We start from the raw sequence: 22,605 nt of genomic DNA on the forward strand, positions 1-22,605 counted from the left end.
TGAACTTTTTAACTTTATCAAGAGTAGTACACGCAGTAGATATTATCTTGTCTCAATATATTATTAGTTAAAAACTTGCATAACAATGTTAGGGCTATTTTCGTATTGTTTAATAATGAATTTTTGCTTTCATACTTTTAAGTGCAGGATGTTCTGACAAATTATTGGCCAATTTAATTTATTGTTTGTATAGCGCGACCTCTTTTGTTGCGTTGTGAGTTGTAGAAATTCGAATCAGAGGCATGTTCAGACGTGACTGGTTTTGTCGAAGAATGTATTCTTTGGATTGAGCCGAGTATTCGTTGGGTTTACCTACCAAAAACGACGTTTTTATCCTGATTGTTAACTTCTACAGTTAAACTAGGATGTTGTGAAATAAAGGTGAGTTTATACTATAGCAGTATAGACTAATAATAATATAGGTTTTATATCAGCCGTGTAATAAGCCCACACACAGACACAGGGGCTGGAAGTTTAGTTGTAAGGAGGATGATACGCCTGATTGAGTTTCACCTTTGTCTACTATAGACTAGCCTAGGCTTGTCTACCGTGAGTTATGCTTGATTGAGGGAAGTGTTTTGTATTCATTTCCTCACAAACCGTAGGAGACATAGGCTTAAATTATATTTATGCATGGAGAACAGCTAATAAAAAGGTAGGAAATCTAGGCATGATAGGCCTGGGGCCTACTGGTACTGGCAAGGCCTAGCCTACCTCTAGGCCTCTAGCCTACTTTGTTATGTGTATTATATACTTATTTTATAGACCATCATATGGCAAGAACTGTATTATTATTAATAATAATTATTAATGTTATGATTTTCCTCAAGTTTCCAAATGAAAGAAAAATGGCGCTAGTTCCGTTTCGCACCTGTCATTTATTTCGACTCAAAATGTGTTAAGAAACGTTATCGTGAGTACCACACCTTAGAATTAGGCCTCAAAAATACTTTTACGAAGGAGATCACACAAAAAGTGACAAATAAATGCTTTAAATTGATGAATTTACAGACGTGTTTCTCGCACATCGGTTTGTCAATTTCGCATACGCCATGTTCAATGTTGTGGTTTCTATGGAGCGCCAAAAGAGCAATTATAATACGCCGTGGTTAGGATTCCGGCACCGGAACTCAACTGCCCACCGTTAGGGAATCCGACACGCTATTGCGCATGCTCAGAGCTCTGGGAAGTGAATAATTATAGCTTGTGCCACACTGCACACCACACTACCACTGCTGAGGGCTGAGAGTCGGAGTGTTAGGATTTACTGAGCCTAGTTAGTCGTTGCGCGAGCGAGAGAGCGATGGTTTAAACTTGGCCTAGGCCATACATGAATTAATAATTAAAATACAAATACGCCAGGCGCCACGCGTTAAAATAATTATTATGATATTAATAAGAATCGGTATATCTATCTACCGTAAGAATCGTAATGCTGTATTTAGCGTTGCGACCCCGACTTCCCGAACAGTTTTTTCACATCCACGCGGTGGCTGCCGTCAATAAATTAACTTGTGATTGCATGTTATGTACAGTTATAATGCGTTATATGAAATCTTTTATTTTGTACTTGAAAAATCATAAAACTAGTCAACTCATGTAATTATATAATTCATAATTAGGCCCTATATGAAGTTTATATATGAATGAAGCAACCACTTTTTAATTACAAAATAAATAGGCCCACTGGTCACGTCTAGCTGGTAGGCCTAGCCTAGTATTTACTATTAGTGGATCCCGTTATTAGTAGGCATCTACGCTAGTTCGCCGCGTGGCGGAGCTATGAAATGATCCATCGCTGTTGAGTCACCGATTACCGGCGCTCTGGGCATGCGCAATAGCGTGTCGGATTCCCTAACGGTTGGCAGTTGAGTTCCGGTGCCGGAATCCTAACCACGGCGATTATAATAGAGGGCTAAAAACTCAATATAATGCGTATATTTAATGCATTTATTGGTGAAAATTACGTTCAATTTTAATATATTTTGCCAATGTCAATGCAACAAAAATGTTACTGTTGATACCCTACATGGTTTTCGCAGTTTTCGTTAACTTTTAAGAATAAAAATTGACAAATTCATCATCCATATACATGCATGTACTGTAGTTTTTATACCTCAAATGATCTAAATATTCCTCTTAGTCTTAGGCCTAGGCTAGGTAGTGATGCTGATTTAGGCCTAGGGTTTTGTTGCATTGACATTGACATTGAAATATATTAAAATTGAACGTAATTTTCACCAATAAATGCATTAAATATACGCATTATATTGAGTTTTTAGCCCTCTATTATGATTGCTCTTTTGGCGCTCCATAGAAACAACAACATTGAACATGGCGTATGCAAAATTGACGAACCGATGTGCAAGAAACGCGTCTGTAAATTCATCAATTTAAAGCATTTATTTGTCACTTTTTGTGTGATCTCCTTCGTAAAAGTATTTTTGAGGCCTAATTCTAAGGTGTGGTACTCACGATAAAGTTTCTTAACACATTTTGAGTCGAAATAAATGACAGGTGCGAAACGGAACTAGCGCCAGAAAAATTGTCATATTTGACTGTTCGCAGTTTCCATCCGCACTACTACATTTTATTTGATCTTTTCAGTTTTAATAACATGGGAAGAAAACATCGACACTCTTCATCGAGTCCACCCAGTGAGTCACAACATGAAGGAACAACGATTATTAAGGCTACGTTTTTGGGCAAAGAACTCAAGCCGGAGCATAAATTGCCAAAAGAGAAAATTGTAGTATGTAGATTTGTATTCTTTATCTTTTTTTCCTTTAAAATTTTGTTTGTGGTAAGAAAATGGTAAGTGCAGAATTTCTGAAATGGAGATGTCAGGTGCAATAATAAAAAGTCTGAAGGTGCATCTTGACTCCAGCAACAGGAATCCAACCTAACCCTAAAAGGAAACTCAAATTGGCTATGTCTAGGTTGGTGCTATAATAAATAAATGCTATAATAATATGATACTCTAAAATTAATTCTGCTTTTTCGAAAATTTATTTTACAGGTAAAACCCAAGCCATCTTTCTTAAATCTTCTTTCCAATGTTGGTGCAAAGGGGACAGTATTCACATCTCAACAGGTTAGTAAGAAATGCTGTGTTTATTTAAAAAAAATTATAAAATAGTTTTATCCATCCTGTAATTGGCAAGTTCCTTTGCTATACGATGCATATATAATAAAGATACTGTAATAGATGATGCATTTTGACGTCCATAGTAATTGTTATTTTTATAGATTCTTCAGTTTTTGATCAAGTACATTGAAGGATCGCAGCTTTTTGATCCATTGGACCCAAGAAAAGTTTATTGTGAATATGATGAATTGGGAAGAGTTTTTGGCGTTAAGATGTTTACAATCAAAGATGCAAGGTATTATAATCAGTGTGTTACTGATTAAAGTTGCTATCATTTTTAGTAACAGTGATACCAATGGTGTTTGTAGTTTGTGGTAAAGACTTTTTATTGTGAGGTGTTCTATTGAATTTAACATGTTTTCTTATAAATGTAGTAAAATTGTGGTCTGTTGTTCTTACAGAAAATTGATATTTGCTAATGTAGATGTTGTCCCCACTCAGACTGAGAAGAACAAAGGTAAAACTGCTATACTGCTGCAGCTTATTCTGTAGTAAAAGAACAAACAAAATAACTACACTAACTAACCAACACTCTTTGTCCAATACTATTGTTCAGCCACACTGAAATCTGTATTCTGTTTAAAAAAGTTGTTTACCGGATATTATCAATTGTTTGATTCATTTTATCAGGGGATTCTCAACCAGGAGGGTCGCAGCAGCAATACTATTACACATTACAGCATAGTCACTGGGTAAGTAAACATGTTTTAATACGTAGTAACATTTATCTTTGTCCCACTTTTATTACAATACTCTGTCTTAACTATATAAAAGATATATGTTGCAATAGAAATTGTATTTATTATATATAATTAACTTGCACTGATGAAGGGCTAGTGTTGCCCGAAAGCTCTGCTAACTTTTCTGGCTGTTTACTTTATCATTTTGATTTAGCTTTTCACTTTTTATTTTTGTATCTCCATTGAGATCCAGCCACTGATACCCACAGCATTGTCATTTTTTTTCAGTAATTTGCCTTTGGATTTATATATAATTAATATATTATTTAATCAATACTGAACTTAATTTTTAGATATTTTTGAAGTGCACTGCCTGCTCTTTAAACTAGGTCTAATACACTACTTTGTGTCAGACAAATAATCATGTTAGTTACATAACTAATATGTTTTTAATAAAACAATTTACATTTATCAAACTTTCAGGTGACTTCAGGCAATACATCAGTAAGCAATGCTCCTTGTTCTACTTCAATATCAGTGGCTACTGATGAATGTGATACTCCTCTTAAAATAGGTACATTTACAAATCTCATTCATGCCATAGTTTGCACTTTGATTAAAGCTCTGTCTACACTCTCTGATTTTAGAAAAAAAGTGTGATGTACCCAAATATGGTAGTAATATGCTCAGATATCGTAGTGATACTGATATGATACCACTATGGGCACATCAAATTTTGTCGCATTAAGTTTGATAGTGTAGATGTAGGCTAAGATTGTGCACAATAAGATTAAATATTTTCAGAAAGAAATTGTGAATGATTTTTCACATCTACATTTTAGATAAGAAGTTTTTTTATTTCAACAGTGCAATCTATGCCACACACATCGCGAAAAAGGTCTCATTCAAACTCAACGGGCAGTAGGTGTTCCAAAAAACGCTCAACGCGTAGTGTGTCAGCCAGTGAAAAAGATGAAGCAGAAGGAGTGATTCCATGGTATGCTATGAAGTATCCATTTGATGATCAGACTTCAATGAGCACAGATCAACATAGTATTCATGTAAGATTTTTTTTTTTTTAAATATTTATTTCATATGCATCCAACAGTGAGCAACCTGCCAATTACAGAATGGATAAACTGTTTATACTTTATTGTGTTTATAAAGTTTCATTTTTGAGACTTAGTAAGTTGAATTGAAAGAGTCGTGAGTTACAACTCTGGCCCTAAGTCAGGATTGGACATTGTTGTTGGAAGGCAAGCACGTTAACAGGCAGACAATCTCCACTATGATATTTCTTTTCATATTCAGTGTCATTTGTGTAATAGATAGGGAGAATTATTTATAAGAAACAGTACCAAAAGCAATGGAAAACAAATTGAAATTAGTATAGTTGAGGAAGTTATCAGAATGAATATGTGTGTTTGTAAGAATGGTCAAATACTGACCATAGTAAATTTGACAAACTTGGATATTATTCACATGCTATTACTCCAATCACTGGACAACAGTTTTTAAACCAAATTATAAATTTAACCTTCATGGATGATGAAAACAATTGAAGTTCAGAATAATCACGAAAATAATAATTTATTGTTGTTGATATATTAATATTATTTTATTTATCAGGATAAAGCTACTGCGATTATTACAAATTCATCTGATGATCTTTGGTTTCTTGAGGAAGATCAACTTGAGTTTGAAATTGAATCTGAAACTTCTAGTGAAAGCTACAGAAGCGTTACTAGTTCAAGTGATAGTGACAGTGCCATCACAGAGGTAAGACAAAGTGTTAAGCTCTGTCTACACTATCAAACTTTATGTGACAAAAAATGTGATGTGCCCATATATATGGATATGATGATGTCATATCACTACCATATTTGGACATATTACTACCATATTTGGGTAGTTTGGTAGTGTAGACAAAGCTTTAGAGAGCTACATGTATTTTTTATTTTATTTCTTTAAAACAATTTTTATTTTGTATTGCATTGCAACACAAATGTATCAATGAGTAGCAATAGTTTTTTTTCTTACTATTTTGGTATGCTATTGTATGTTCCCTGATACTCCGTGACTGTTCCTCCAAAGTTCAATCTCACAAAACACTTGTTTGTGTTTTGTTATTATTGGATGTTAAACTGGGAATGCTCGAAGCTCTAAACATTCTATGTCACCATGCAGTATAAAAACCTTCAAAGATTGTACAGTATTATTTTTGATATTGATAAATGGGGAACTTTCATATTTTAAATAATTTTACCTACAGGCAATATTTGAAGTGGAAGTTCGAGGCGATGAGTCAATTTTAGGAGATGTGGACAGTGATTCAGATAGCATTGACACAGAGATATCTGAGAGGGTATGTTATTAACCCTGTCTTAAATTACAGAATTTATCATAATCATTAAAAGACAATAATTTTTGTGTTTATTTAATTAAGTAACAAAATATTCAATTACTCGGAAATAATTGCTAAAAATTTAAATTTTTAATTGCTTTACATAAGTTAATAAATATGTTATTTATCATTGTCTGAATTCCTTCTCAAAGTGATTTGAATTTTAACAACTTGCTTCCATTAATGAATGTGCTGTGGCAATGTTGCAAATGGACAGTAACAAACAATTCTTGAATATTTGAATTAATATCTTTCTAGGACAAGTGGGAGTGCAATGAATGTGATACCTTAAATCCTGCAATTCATGGTTATTGTATGGGATGTTGGGCTTTACGTACAGGATGGTTAGCAGATGAAAAGAGGATGACATTAAAAGAACGGTTAATGTCACAAAGACAAAGTCTTAGAAGATCTCTTTCAGCACCAAGTAAGTTTCCATTTTTAAAAAAGCTTCACATGTCTGCATTTAAACAAATATCTGTAATATTTAAAATGTTATGAGATTTGTATAAAAAATTATTTACAGACATTAATTAGGTGTGTAAAATTTAAGCCATTTAATTTTCTTTTCAGCTGATATGAGACAAAATCATGATGGGATTCTTAATAATCTGTTAGTGTCTCCTGATGTGTGTGATGGTTTTGGAAAAGGGCCAAGCTCAAGTAGTGAGGATGAAAAAACGTGTGTTGTCAAGAAGAAAGGAACAAATGAATTGATGACGAAATCAGATGATGAGAAATTGAAAACAAGTTTTAATCAGGAAGGTGAAGATGAAGCAGGAACCGGTGCCCGACCAAGGTCACCAGTAAGCTCATCAGATACAGTTATCATTGAAGAAGCGCCCAGTAGTAGATTCATTGGACAGTGGCCTACACCAGTGAGCATCGCAAGTAGTTCTTGTCTTCAGACTAATATTTCAGTAACTAGTGATGAAGGAAGAATAGCATCATCATCATCATGTCCTGTAAGTACCGACTTGACTGGGAATAAAAATAAAGGTCCGCATACTCTTTGTATGATTTGTTTAAGTCGAACTAAGAATGCGAGCATTATACATGGTAAAAGTGCCCATCAAGTAAGTTGTTATTCATGTGCAAAGAAACTAAGGCGACATGGTAAGCCTTGTCCTGTCTGCCGTCGTAAAATTCAGCACGTCGTTAAGAATTATTTTATTTAGCAAATGTTATTGTAATTTTACCAGGTTTATTCATTTAGTAAGTTATGAATTTTAAATATTGGAATTTGAGCATATTACCGTCACAGTCAAGGGTTCAAATCTTGTCTGGTAGATTTCTTTTTCTCTCCCTTGAGTTACTGTTGGTCCTGTGAATCGATTGACATGTGTGATTCAATTCACTAGTCTTGGCAATACATTACAATCCTGAAGAAGTAAAGACAATAAAATGTATTTACCAATTAATATCTAATAAAATGATGTATCATACAACGTTGTTTATTTTTCTAAATGACATCTTCATTAATACTGGCATATTAATGTATTCAATTGATAATTTTGCTCATTAAAATTCTTTTTATTTAATTTATTCTCAAGACAAAAAAAAGAAACAATTTTGTTTAGAGTGGCGATTGTTGTTTTGTGAATGGATTGGTGCCTACATTGGCAATCTTTGGCAATATTCATTAAAATGTGAATAATTGTATTTTAATTTCCTTGTTTATTTTAATTATTTAGACGCATTTAATTAACTGAAAATAGTATAGTATTATTATATTAGTATTTGGAATTTGCCTTCAATAAATTTGTCATCAATTTCCATCATAATATTTTTACCTCAAACTTATTTTAGTTCTTAACTTCTTTGTATTATATTTCCCCCTTTTTTTTAGCATAGATTAAAACTAAATCTATTATTCTAGTGTATAATCCCTTTCTTATGCAAAGTCATAAGTAAGGCAGTGCCTTAATTAAAATATACAGTATAAGCTCTTTAGCTTTTTGTGCCGAAGAAACAATATGTGCAACTTTTTGTATGCAATTTGTCTGTTCCAGGTCTTGTTTAGTACTTAAATATTGTCTGCCAAATATAGAATTTTTATATATATGCATGTATTTTTGCATATATGCATGTATTTTTGTTTGCAAATTAACCTAAATAAAGACCAAGATGCTTCTATAATGGTGTTTGAAATAGATTAAAATGAGTCTGGTGCACATTTAACCATTTACAGTATAAATTAAATTTATTGGCAGCTGAACTGTATACAAGCAATTGAAATACAAAAGTTAAATGTTTTCAAATAAAAGCAATTTGAAATGTATAAAGGTTGATGACATATACTAGAGTGTGAGACAATTAAGACTGTCCACTATGGCCCTGATTAAGTTGTGATTGGGTTAACACTCTACTTGTTGTAATATCTCTGATTGTTTTATAAATAATGGAAGGCAGAATTCCAAGGGGAGGGGGGGGGGGGTTGTGATATGTTTAGCAGGTGGTGTACATGCATGATTAGCAATATACAAGTTTTAGAATTGACAATACTTTTTTCATACTGTGAGAAGTGCTATAGAAAATTTAAAAAAAAGAGGTTTTTATATTGCAATGAACAGAATATTTTCAGCAAATATTAATCAACATTTATGAATTATATGTAATTAAGTTTTTTATTATTTTCTGTGATTGTTTTAATAACCAGTTTATTATTTATTCCTCTATAATCAAATATTTTCATCCACACTTTAAAGGCAGGCATGTTACAATATAAAGAACTGCTCTATAAATGTTTAAAGATTCAACCAATCAGAGCACAGAGATTCAGTAAAAATTGCAGACAATAACTCTAAGTAAAATCATGGAGTATAAAAGTAGGCGCATGTTCACTCATAGGTTATTTTATTATAAACTATTTAGATTATTGAGTTTTTGATGGAAATTTTTATGTGAGGTGATCAGACTAGACTACAAAAATAACAGCAGTCTTATTACTGTCTTAATTGGTAGAAGAAGGTATGTTTATAAAGCTAGGCCCTAGGCTAGGCCCATCAAATTGATCTGTATACAGTACTGTATTGTGGGCCCTGCTAGGCCTAGGCCTTAGACCTACTTTGGCTAGGCTATGTATGTCAACTTCATGACATACACCTACCTTGACTGGTATGTATGAACTGATTTAATATGCTAATGATTAATTGAATGGAGATCTTTATCTGTTAGTTATTATTAACAGTTTCACTTTCTGAAAAAAAATCCATACCTCGCATGCTTGTGACTTTACAATTTACATGAATGTTGTGTCTTAGACCTAGGCCCTACTCCTTTCAGTCTTGCAATGTTATTTTCATAGTTTATGTATATAAGTGTATAGGAACATTTAATTTATTGATTGTATTATTGATTATCTATTCTGTGCATTATGGCTGTAAGCACTTAATTGTTGATTACAACAAATCTAGAAGTATTGTACATTTCAAGTAGACATTAGTGGTATATTTCAATAATGCGGTTTAATAAGTTTATTAATAGATTTCAATGAAATACTGCATATTTCTACGAATTTGTGATGTTCAATTGTTTATTTTAAAGTTCATAAATAAAATAAATGGTTCCTCATTGAATGCAAGAACAATAGAAATTGTGTAAAACAATTACTGTATAGAGTCCTCTTGTATAATTCCATCCCTCTAGAACATGAAATTAGGCCAACTTATACTCAAGGGAAACCCTGGTTCAGGAAAAAAATGATTGGTAAGCATTTCTTTTAGAATAAACTTGAAGTTGAACTGGCAAGAGATAGGCCAACATCCAGATCAAAAGTCAAAATTGGGACTATACCTGGGGATATGCCTGTTTGTGAAATTAGGGAAAAAGTAGGGGTGGGATTAGACTTGAAGTGGGATTATATCCAAGGATTTACAGTACGTCTGATATAACTACAGTAAAACCCGTCAAAGGGGACACCTTCAGTATCCAATAAAAGTGTTCGCTTATTGGGATGTCCTGAATAGGGGCTCAAAGGGGACACCTTCAGTATCCAATAAAAGTGTTCGCTTATTGGGATGTCCTGAATAGGGGCTCAAAGGGGACACCTTCAGTATCCAATAAAAGTGTTCGCTTATTGGGATGTCCTGAATAGGGTCTCAAAGGGGACACCTTCAGTATCCAATAAAAGTGTTCGCTTATTGGGATGTCCTGAATAGGGCTCAAAGGGGACACCTTCAGTATCCAATAAAAAGTGTTCGCTTATTGGGATGTCCTGAATAGGGGCTCAAAGGGGACACCTTCAGTATCCAATAAAAAGTGTTCGCTTATTGGGATGTCCTGAATAGGGGCTCAAAGGGGACACCTTCAGTATCCAATAAAAAGTGTTCGCTTATTGGGATGTCCTGAATAGGGGCTCAAAGGGGACACCTTCAGTATCCAATAAAAAGTGTTCGCTTATTGGGATGTCCTGAATAGGGGCTCAAAGGGAACACCTTCAGTATCCAATAAAAAGTGTTCGCTTATTGGGATGTCCTGAATAGGGGCTCAAAGGGGACACCTTCAGTATCCAATAAAAGTGTTCGCTTATTGGGATGTCCTGAATAGGGGCTCAAAGGGGACACCTTCAGTATCCAATAAAAGTGTTCGCTTATTGGGATGTCCTGAATAGGGGCTCAAAGGGGACACCTTCACTATCCAATAAAAGTGTTCGCTTATTGGGATGTCCTGAATAGGGGCTCAAAGGGGACACCTTCAGTATCCAATAAAAGTGTTCGCTTATTGGGATGTCCTGAATAGGGGCTCAAAGGGGACACCTTCAGTATCCAATAAAAGTGTTCGCTTATTGGGATGTCCTGAATAGGGGCTCAAAGGGGACACCTTCAGTATCCAATAAAAGTGTTCGCTTATTGGGATGTCCTGAATAGGGGCTCAAAGGGGACACCTTCAGTATCCAATAAAAGTGTTCGCTTATTGGGATGTCCTGAATAGGGGCTCAAAGGGGACACCTTCAGTATCCAATAAAAGTGTTCGCTTATTGGGATGTCCTGAATAGGGGCTCAAAGGGGACACCTTCAGTATCCAATAAAAGTGTTCGCTTTATTGGGATGTCCTGAATAGGGGCTCAAAGGGGACACCTTCAGTATCCAATAAAAGTGTTCCCTTTATTGGGATGTCCTGAATAGGGGTTCTACTTTAGAGTTAGAGAGCATGCATTTCCCGTCATTTGTTTTATGGGAAAGTGTCCCCAAACATGTCCTGGGAGTTGTTATTGGGCTTGTTAAATACTGTAAATACTGGGATTCTGGAATAACACAAAATGAGACTTGTTTTAATCTATTGTATGATTTCTATTTTCAAGTACGTAGGCTGAAAAATTATATATTTTGTTATTTCTATATGAAAAAAATGTATAAAATTATTTTATTATTACAAAATATACATAACATTATTTGCATAGATGTACAATTAATATAAATTAGTTTTAACATTAAGCTACAAAAAGCATAAGAACAAATTAATACTAATACTAAAAAACAATAACAATACTTAATGTTAATAGAAAGATGCAGATAGAGGGGTGTTTTGGCCCATTTTTGTGTGTGAAATTACAATACATACACAATATTATATCAGATTTACTCCCATTCCACCTGCTAATGTCCATGTCTCTATAGTCATAATACTGTACTAATTAATAACTACTATACATTACCATGCATACAGCCAATTGGCCTTTTACATAACACAATTTTGTTAAAACCAATAATTAAAAAATAAATACGCTTAATATTAAGTTAAGTATAGAAACAATATAAAGTAGATTGATCTACAGAGTTAATATGTTGACACATATTATAACACTATATTTCAAGATAAATTTACTTGCACAATTACAATGATAGTGCACAGCACCATTTTGGAAATATAAGTATTTATATAAAAACAATTTTAAAATGTATAAAAATACAATCAAGTAAAAAATGTTATTGAAAAATGATTATTGAACAAAGGTGGGTTAAATTTGTCCTGATATTTAAAATGTACTCTTAAAATAATTGTTCACATCAGAGTTCAAGATTCTATTGAGAATCTGAAAGGCAAGCCTATCTGTTGCATTTCTTCATTTGTGTAGTCCAGAAAGAGAAAATGCCATCTTAAAAACCATATTTTGAACCATATTTTTAAAACAAAAATTATTCCTTTATAAATAGAAATGGGCCCAGAATTTTATCCTGGCTAATCAACTTAATCTAGTCCAGTCCACTAACTAATCAAAAAATAGATTTTAATCACATAATTATTACTACAGTATTATTCTAATAAAATAGAATATTACAAACCAGTTGTACCAAAATATATATTGCATATATAAATATGGATAGAAATATACAAATTTATTATAATACATTTTAAAATTATTACAATTACGCTGAATGAAAGCCTCTATTGAAATGAAGTTTAAAAGTGTTTTGCCTAGTGGAAATCAGGCTTTGAGAGAGTCTTTGTTCTAAAATGCATTGTGTTATACAGTACCATATCATAATAGTTCTGTAAATGCAACCACACTCATGTCCAAAATAAGATATCCTAACCTATTTTTAAATTATTTAATAAAGTTAATCTTACACTAATAAATGGAATAAAGGTATTTGTAAACTTGCATTTAAAATTGGTTTGTTTGTCGTTTAGTGTGCAAGCATTGTCACTGTCACAAAATTCATTGTTACACTTGATTGTCCATTGAAACTTTAAGAGGTTTTATATTTATTGAATAAATTGGAAGACAAGACGGATTATTATAAAGTCGTTGGCCATTTCTTTTTACCCTTTTGAATGATAATGCAAAATGAAAATCTTTGTTTATGATGCACTGAATCCACCATTTTCATATATGGCTTCGTTTTGTGTGTTGCTATGGCCCTGAAGTATCGCTAAAACACACTGATGTATGAAGATATATTGTTTCTGAAAAAAGTTTTAAAGACATTTATTATTAATAAAATAGCCTGTTTACAAATAATTAATAATAATTGTTTTTACAGTTGATGATGTAGTGTGGCACATAAAATAAAACCGTATACTTACTTCAGTCTGTACCATTAAATTTCTACTCATTCGCATTTCACAAACTATTCCAAATATGTCGACATAATCATGCTCACGCATATGTTGTACCAGTCTGTCCAGACATATGAATGTTCCTGTGCGTCCAACCCCAGCACTACAGTTAAAAAAAAGTGTTTATAAGAATTAGGACAACAATTAACACCTTTAGACTAGTCCATTTTTTTTTTGAAAAAGAAATTTTCATCAGAGTGTATCATGAAGTATGAAAAACATCTTTAAAAAAATATAATTTTTGGATGATTTCTGGATTTCTGGTTTTTGACAAGTTGTACAATATGCTACTTTTAAACTCTATAATCAGATAATAATAATCGCAGTGCACCAGAGTGGGAATGAATTTTAAATTGTATATTAGGAGATAATGTTTGTTAAACATTACCTGCAATGTACAAGTGTAGGTGTACCGTCTTTAGGTATTTGTCTTCTGACATTGTTCACAAATTTCAAGATAGTATCGGTTGAATCTGGAACACCATGATCTGGCCAAGCAAGGTAACTAAAGTGGCGTACATGCCTTATCCTGCTATTCTATAAAACAATAAGAATACATTTAATTATACTATCTGTGTGTACAGTTAACACATTTAAAATATTTTACCAAAAGTTGGTTTTCACTAGGACATTGACGCAACAAGTGAGCAACAGTATAATCCATTGTTTGTGTCGCATCAACTTAAGCTTACATCCTTGCATTGCGTGCTAGTGGGAACAAAGCTTTACAGTTGTGAATGTTTTTAAATACCTATTTAAAATAGGATATTCAATTAAATCTGATGATACTGTAAGTTCCTGATTGTGAGGTTGTGAAATATCACTTAATATCCACTAGATTATCTTAGTATGTACTTACATATTCAAGTTTAAATTCGCGTATAGTCCAATGTGGTAAGTTGTGTTCTTTTTCAATTGTTACCATGATATCGCCATAATATGTTGGATTATTATCAAATGGCCAGTAATGATGACATTTCACCTGAAAATGATACAAACATGTTTTAAAATACAGAAATGGGGAAAAGAGAAAATTACTGGTAAATGTACAAAGCATGCACAAAGTTATCTTACCCTGCCTCGTTCTGTCAGTTGTGTAACCATGACAATAGTGGCCACATGTTGCTCCCAAATCAGTTTCCACATATCGTCTTCTGTTGCTGGTAGTGGTCCTTGACAAGCAATGAATTCTCTTGGGCTGTTGTAACCCTAAATTATGATAAATTAGAGTTAGGATTATATGTTAATTCTTTTTTATTCATTGAGTGACTTAGTTTATGTGAATTTTTGTGAAAAGAATGAATATTCAACCTTTAACTCTTTGAACTTACTGGCATATAATTTGCATTTATATAATCTGAGCCTTCCTCATCATCAGCTGGTGCTAACTTAACACGTGTATGATCGTCTGAAAGAGAAAATAAATTTAATGTTTAGATTGTATTTTTTATTTGTTTTTTCATAAATTATAATTTTGTAGAACCACAATAGAAATACCTTTTTTTTATCTTATATTTTGTGATTTATTAAATAAAACAAGAAAAGCAAATGTTGAAAATTATAGGTACCCAAAATGCTGGGTTTTTCTGAAATCTATAAATAATAAGTTTTAATACATACACGGCAGAATATTTGTAAAACGATTTTTGGTCCGGTTTACTGGAGCTATGGCAGCGTCTTTAGACTGGTTGACACCAACCTCTCGTATCTCCTTTAAAATGGAACAAAAAAACACATTATTAAGTCAATGTTTATATTATAAAAAAATTCTTTTCCTCAATACAACAAATTCTGGCTACGGGTAGAAATTCAGTGTTATCTCATATAATATCATAAAGTACTCTTTTTCAAATTAAACATACATATAAATATTGAAAAAATAACATTAAATACTCTGATGAAATTTGAAAGTAGTAATTATCATAAAAGCTAGAAATATAGATATCCTATATTGAAAGACCATTACAGTATTTAAATAGAATTGGAATGAAATACTATAAATGATTTAAATTAAAGATGTATTGTCCCCTGAAAAAATAATTCTTAAACAAATTTTTGTTGAATATTCCATTTTAATGTAACATAATAGTTATCCACTTTGACCAAAAATTGGATGAAAAAAAAATGTATTTACCTGAAAAAATATGATTTAAAGCAAAAAATAGTCAAATTGGCTGCCAGCCAATGGATTTTTGGTTGAATTTGACCATTTATATTGTCATTTTATAAATGAAAACATTTTTTTTTTTCGTTGTTTTTTCTATGGAAGTGATTAACTTTATTAAAACTACAAAATAACATACTTAAAGCCTGATTTAATTAATTTTTATTTTGCATGTTTTTGGGGGACAATACATCTTTAAGTGATTGTTGATACTTTAAAAACAGACAGAAAATAATGACTTATAAGGACTGTGTTCAATGTACTAAGTGTTAGTAGAAAAATGTTAGGTACTGTATGTATTGTAATGGGTTCTAGGACACCTACCCCCTAGAAAGTTAACCCCCGGATGTTTACCATTGTTCCTAGGGGGTAATTGTCCGGGGGTAGTTGTCCAGGGGGTAGTTGTCCTAAGGGGGTTGTTGTCCTAAGGGGGTAGTTGTCCAGGGGGTGTTTGTCCGGGGGGGGGGGGGTAGTTGTCCTAAAGGGGTAGTTGTCCAGGTGGTGGTTGTCCGGGGGTAGTTTTCCGGGGGGTAAATGTCCAGGGGGTGAATATCCGGATACGATTGTAATGATATATTAATATAACAAATACTACCATGTTTACACACGTGCATACAATACTAGTAATAACAATGAGGTTAGCTGATGCAACAAAAGCTTATTTACTGCATGGTGTGAGAAATGGTAGATTGTGTACATGCAAATAAAACAGTTGATAAATAATCCAGGACAGTTTTCCTTATTTGTGACACGCCTATTCAGTGGACACGCCTATTGAGAAATAGCAATATATGGCCAACCCCATCAATGGACACTTCGTATGGGAAGTTCAACACAATCAAATTAAAGTAAATTACAATATTACTTTCCATTGCTTTGTATTATACTGCAAGACATCTTTTTAATAAATAAGTATTCTCTTTTCTTAGATTCTGGTTGGTTGAAGATGTATTTGTACATGGTATGATTTAAACAGTCAGAAATGAAGAAATTGAATTGATAAGTGGTAAGTTATAATTTAGATAGATACAAGACTCATCACATAGAAGATTGTCAAATACAATAGACAAATATGGCAACAAGGAAATTAGAAATAACAAGAAGACGTGAATAAAACCACAACCAGATATTGAATTAAAATACCTCATACTCCTCAGAAAAATGATATTCTGAGTCCGATTTCATAGCTCTATAATGTTCGGCGAATTGCATCAACCTGATTGGCCTATAATATGCGATTTGTAATATGGGAAGAAAAAAGAGGGAATAGAGGTGTTAATAGCAATGGTGAATTATTTTTGTTATGAAATGCACGATTTATACTACCAAATTTAAAACAGATCATTTGAGAAAGTATTTTTATACTGTATTTAGAAATTACAAACAAATACTTTCTGTTTGTGTGAGATTTGTGTAATTTTTACTAATTCACTCAAATTCTCAAATGCAATCTGTATAACTGAAACAAATTTGGTAGAATATATCACACTTTTCCATCATTTTCCAAATTAAGTCTACCTCATATTCCAAATTTATCAAGTAGTTGGAATCTGTCAATAACTTCTGACAATGTTCTGGAAAATTTATTAATTTCACACATCTGAGAGAATAGAAAATAAAACAACAATAAAGTGTTGAAAATTCAAACCTGATTACTGGCCGTAGTTTATTTTTGTTTGTTAACACAATTTTCAACACATTCATCTGTGTGTTTTCACTCATAAATAACAGTAAAATCTCTCGAAACTAAATTATTATGGTACATCAAACACTCACCCAACAGTAACTCTCTATCACCTAAAGATGTTATATTTCCGCCCTTCAACCGAATTCTTTACTTAATGAGAAAATTCTCACCAGTAGTACATCAACCACTGTTGAGTTACCATTAGAATGTTGATAATTATATTCTAAATTTGTAATGTGTTCATATCGCTTACCTTGAGTGAGATTTAGATTTGATTGATTGTCTGTTACCCAAAAGAAGATTCTCATTATTATTCCCACTGTGATCTCTTTTCCTGAAATATAGCAGAGTAAAATTACTAATGTTACTACAAAATAAATAATAATATAGCAGACTGATTTCCAAAAGCCATATACAGTATGCGCTTAACTAGCCATGGAAAAAGAAAAGCAAAAATATTAGTGCATATTGTGTGCATAATATCATTCATTTTTCTATATAGCTTTTTCTATTTGTTAATGCAATATGTTGTTATCTAAAGTATCATAATTCATTTTTACAAAGTATTCCATGTAATGTGAAACATGCCAACATTCTTAAAATACATTTAATCACATGAAACGTTTTTAACCATGGCGGTATTAACTAATCATTAGAGGGTATATGTTTGATCCATAATTATCTTATATAATATATACTGTATTAAAATCAGACAACAGTACAAAGATTTGAATTCTGAAAACAGAACCTAAAAACATAGAAAAAACATACCCTGACCCTGACCTTCGTCGAAAAATTAATGCAACAATCACAATGATAATTATCAACAGCACTCCTCCAATTACAGACAAAGTGATTATTAATGGTGTATAATCTTTTTCTGAAATGGAATAAAAAACGATTTAATTCCAGTTATATGCCTCAGGTTGGTGAGAAATTTGGAATACTATTGTAGGTAAAGGTCATGGAAATATTACTGAATGGCTAGATAGGCTCTGGAATATAATTGAATGGGCATTTGGAATATCATTGAATGGGCATTTGGAATATCATTGACTGGCTAGATAGGCATTGGAATATCATTGAATGTGCATTTGGAATATCATTGAATGTGCATTTGGAATATCATTGAATGTCTAGATAGGCTCTGGAATATCATTGAATGTGCATTGGAATATCATTGACTGGCTAGATAGACTCTGGAATATCATTGAATGGACATTTGGAATATCATTGAATGGACATTTGGAATATCATTGAATGGCTAGATAGGCATTGGGATATTTTTCATTGGCTAGATATATATTTGGAATAACATTCACTGGATAGGTTCTGGAATATCAATGAATGGGCATTTGGAATATCATTGAATGGCTAGATAGGCATTGGAATATTTTTCATTGGCTAGATATGCATTTGGAATAACATTCACTGGATAGGTTCCAATATATGCATATCCCATCAATGCAAATGCAAAGCATAGTTTACTTTCATAAATGGTATAGATTTAGGAGACATGGTATTTAAGACAGATTGCTAATAGTTATCCTTAAATACAAGTAAGCAAAGGAAGGCAACCCGAGAATTGATAGCATCTTAATACCTTTAGTGAACAAGCCTTCGTATTGCAATTTGTATAATATTTAAACTGGACCTTTAAAGATAGTTTTAATTTAATTTAATTTTTTGGAATATCATTGAATGGCTAGATAGGCATTGGAATATTTTTCATTGGCCAGATAAGCATTAGAATATTTTTCATTGGCTAGATACTGTAGGCCCTGTAATAATATTGAATGGCTAGATAGGTCCTGGAATATTACTGAATGGCTAGATAGGCTCTGGAAAATATCATGTATTGGTTAGATAATCATGGAATATCATTGGTTAGATAGTATCAGTACTACACCTTTGAAATAATTACAGAGTTTTGATGCCCTATGCATATTCATACAATACAATACATTATTTATTGGTTAATTAATATTGCTGTTACAACTGGAAAGTAAGAAATTAAAATACTCGAGACTCAAAGAATATTCGGTGTTTTTTATGTTCTAAATTTATGTTTGAACTCATTCAGGTAACAGGAAAGCTTACTTACCTAATTTTATTGGACCAGAGTAAGGTGACTTGGTGCAACCTCCATCAGTACAAGCATAAAATTTGTATCTAAAATACAAAGTGAAAAATTATTTTCATACAGTTTTGAATTTTCAACATGGCATATATGGTATTTAAATAAAAACACACAATTCAAAGGCTGAATGTTTAATCATAGCACCTAGATTCCTCTAGGTACGTCATCAAATAAATTATAATATTAACTGTATGAAATCTTTCCTAATCGAACAATTTGAATCTTCCTAATCAGTTTTTACTTGACCTCTACATTATACTGTAGTGGTGTATGTATGAGGTATTATATTAGCATAACACCCTGCTACTTACACATAAGTCTGATCATCTTCTAACCAGTGATTACAATAATAATCAACTTTGCCTTTCCTGCAATCAATTTCACCAATGGTAACGTCCTCAGTTGTAGTCTCCCTTTTCTTTCTCCGATTCTGTGATTCTGTACAAGATATTTTATATTACACTTATTAGTTAATCTTGATGATTACTTCATCTACAGTTTCTTTTGTGCCATTCATCACTAGCATGGCTATCTTTGATTGTTTCAAACTTGTAACCTCACATCCATTGTGAAATTTGTAGTTTCCAATATATGCATATCCCATCAATGCAAATGCAAAGCATAGTTTTACTTTCATAAATGGTATAGATTTAGGAGACATGGTAATTAAGACAGATTGCTAACAGTTATCCTTAAGCAAAGGAAGGCAAGCCGAGAATTGATAGCATCTCAATACCTTTAGTAAACAAGCCTTCGTATTGCAATTTGTATAATATTTAAACTGGACCTTTAAAGATAGTTTTGATTTAATTTAAATTTCAGCTTAATATGTGGTTCACTGAAAATGAATCAAAGCTAGTAAACAAAGTAATCAAAAAGCCCAGATTGAATATGAATCTCATACCACTATTTTCAAAATATGGTTTAAATTCAAAAGCTTGATATGGAATAATCGTATCTCCACGTCCAGCTTTATCCCAGTTGTTGAAATTACCATTACTGTCTTCCAATGGTTCATCTTTGGCTGAAAGATGTAGAATGACATTAGGTTTAAATTGGATGCTTGAGAAACTGTAATAACCACATTTGGAAATTTAATACTGTAATATATTTGGTCATCAATAATAATAATAACAATACTTTTGCAAATGAATAACAATACATTTGCAAATGAATAATAATACATTTGCAAATGAATAATAATATATTTGCAAATAATAATAATATATTTGCAAATGAATAATAATATATTTGCAAATGAATAATAATATATTTGCAAATGAATAATAATATATTTGCAAATGAATAATAATATATTTGCAAATGAATAATAATATATTTGCAAATGAATAATATTATATTTGCAAATGAATAATAATATATTTGCAAATGAATAATAATATATTTGCAAATGAATAATATTATATTTGCAAATGAATAATATTATATTTGCAAATGAATAATAATATATTTGCAAATGAATAATAATATATTTGCAAATGAATAATAATATATTTGCAAATGAATAATAATATATTTGCAAATGAATAATAATATATTTGCAAATGAATAATAATATATTTGCAAATGAATAATAATATATTTGCAAATGAATAATAATATATTTGCAAATGAATAATAATATATTTGCAAATGAATAATAATATATATGCAAATGAATAATAATATATTTGCAAATGAATAATATTATATTTGCAAATGAATAATAATATATTTGCAAATGAATAATAATATATTTGCAAATGAATAATATTCTATTTGCAAATGAATAATAATACATTTGCAAATGAATAATAATACATTTGCAAATGAATAATATTATATTTGGCCATAAATTAAATAATAAAAGAAAAGGTAAAGGTAAGTTGCGTATTCACTCTGAACATAGGGAAATGAGTTGTTAGGAGCTAATTTTACTAAGCCTCTGTATTATGTGGTAGGGTGGCCAGTTCCTTTCCACGCTGCCTTATCCTCCCTAGTATTTTCAACTAGGTACTCATTTACAGCTGAATAGACTGGAAGTTGAACCCAGGTCTCTCTGTATGACAGTCAGTCAACCACTTGCCAATTTAAATTTAGATTATTTTGACCTTCATTTTTTGTGTTTCAAGGGACAATACATCTTTAAGGAATATATTAATATTTTTGGTAATGAATGTTAATATATTTTGGCCATGAACATTTTACAACAGATTGACTAATAACTACTGTAACAATAATAATAATAATTCACTAATGAATATAATATATTTGGAAATGAATATATATTGCATCATGAATATATATTTCATCAGGAATATTAAATAATACATTCAGTAATGAATATTATACTAATGTTAATAATAAAACATTATCTGCTTTGAAGACTTACCAAATTCTTCTGATACGATAACAGTATAATTCTTAATTTTGCCGTTTTCTTCACTAAAGTATGAACTTGAAAATTGAACAGTAAATGATTGTGTTGTTGTTTGTGTGTCAACAGGACTTGGTGGTGTGTCAGTTGCATTTGGTGGTGCTGAAACAGAATAAATAAAAACATTCTTTGAATGATGTGGTACTTTCATTAAAGGTACCCTGTACCAATAGCCAGCTGCAATTTCTGTCAATTCAAAAGTTTTTTGCTGTGATCTTTACAGTGTGATACATGAATAAGATGCTTTTGGTAAAGCATTTACAAAATTTCTTTTCTTACTTGTTATGCTTATTTGAAAGCAGTATTTAGATTAGATATAATTTTACAACACATAATTCATGTTTCTTTAATGAGGGAACCACTTTAACAAAAACTTTTTCAAGTCAAAATTGTTATAATTATTGTTAGTTAAAGTACTTACCAGCTTCTTGCGTTTTACCACTTTTACTGACTGCTTCACTTGTGTCTTCATTATTTATTGTAGTTATTGTCACAGTATAATCACTATCTGGATTCAACTCTTCAAATGATACAGACATATCCGTGGTGTATTTCTCTTGAACTACGTCCGTATTACTTAAAACCACATAGTAAGATGTTAAACCACCAATAGGCTGATCCCAATTAGCCTCGACAGATCTCTTGCCAAACATAAGTTCAAGATTTGTTGGTTTCTCCGGAACTATTATTATAAAGAAGAAAAAAGTAATTGTATATCATTATTGTCATAATAATTTACAAATTGCTTATATATACCACTTTAAGCTTTGGTATGATACTGTACTTAAGACACAATTATAACATTAATACAACGAATAATATTACGTTTTCTATACCATTCAACTTCGCACTACCATTAAAGTATCATTACTAAGTTTTACAA

General features: G+C 31.8%; 2 protein-coding genes across 6 annotated transcripts in view; one reads left to right on the forward strand and one right to left on the reverse strand.

Annotated features, from left to right (window-relative positions):
* LOC140040530 (E3 ubiquitin-protein ligase Mdm2-like) lies at positions 1-16,965 on the forward strand. 3 transcript variants are annotated; one of them, XM_072086539.1, is made up of 13 exons: positions 402-655; positions 2,608-2,752; positions 3,020-3,094; positions 3,250-3,383; positions 3,550-3,605; positions 3,779-3,840; positions 4,312-4,402; positions 4,696-4,889; positions 5,458-5,607; positions 6,101-6,193; positions 6,491-6,659; positions 6,806-7,197; positions 16,388-16,965. In XM_072086539.1, the coding sequence occupies exons 1-13, from the start codon at positions 630-632 to the stop codon at positions 16,400-16,402; spliced, it is 1,602 nt and encodes a 533-aa protein (XP_071942640.1). In that variant the 5' UTR covers positions 402-629; the 3' UTR covers positions 16,403-16,965. The 3 variants fall into 3 exon arrangements, with proteins under 3 accessions (XP_071942639.1, XP_071942640.1, XP_071942638.1); XM_072086538.1 differs by lacking the exons at positions 402-655; positions 16,388-16,965 and adding an exon at positions 1-381 and having other exon boundaries at positions 6,806-8,653; XM_072086537.1 differs by lacking the exon at positions 16,388-16,965 and having other exon boundaries at positions 404-655; positions 6,806-8,653.
* The window catches only part of LOC140040528 (tyrosine-protein phosphatase 10D-like), a 17,309-nt gene continuing 6,224 nt past the window's right edge, over positions 11,521-22,605 (reverse strand). For 2 of the 3 annotated variants that reach the window (XM_072086533.1, XM_072086531.1), the window contains exons 10-24: positions 22,144-22,404; positions 21,678-21,824; positions 20,190-20,309; positions 19,597-19,723; positions 19,250-19,317; positions 17,917-18,025; positions 17,399-17,479; positions 16,602-16,683; positions 14,915-15,005; positions 14,626-14,702; positions 14,369-14,503; positions 14,154-14,276; positions 13,683-13,831; positions 13,262-13,397; positions 11,521-13,141 (exon numbers count right to left, since the gene is read on the reverse strand). In XM_072086533.1, the coding sequence (XP_071942634.1) occupies positions 13,037-13,141; positions 13,262-13,397; positions 13,683-13,831; positions 14,154-14,276; positions 14,369-14,503; positions 14,626-14,702; positions 14,915-15,005; positions 16,602-16,683; positions 17,399-17,479; positions 17,917-18,025; positions 19,250-19,317; positions 19,597-19,723; positions 20,190-20,309; positions 21,678-21,824; positions 22,144-22,404 (1,811 nt within the window). In that variant the 3' untranslated portion in view covers positions 11,521-13,036. Of the gene's footprint in view, positions 13,142-13,261; positions 13,398-13,682; positions 13,832-14,153; positions 14,277-14,368; positions 14,504-14,625; positions 14,703-14,914; positions 15,006-16,601; positions 16,684-16,976; positions 17,059-17,398; positions 17,480-17,916; positions 18,026-19,249; positions 19,318-19,596; positions 19,724-20,189; positions 20,310-21,677; positions 21,825-22,143; positions 22,405-22,605 lie in introns of all 3 variants that reach the window. The other variant, XM_072086534.1, reaches the window with a different exon arrangement.

Source organism: Antedon mediterranea, chromosome 2 (genome assembly GCF_964355755.1).
Source record: "Antedon mediterranea chromosome 2, ecAntMedi1.1, whole genome shotgun sequence".
Taxonomy (NCBI): domain Eukaryota; kingdom Metazoa; phylum Echinodermata; class Crinoidea; order Comatulida; family Antedonidae; genus Antedon; species Antedon mediterranea.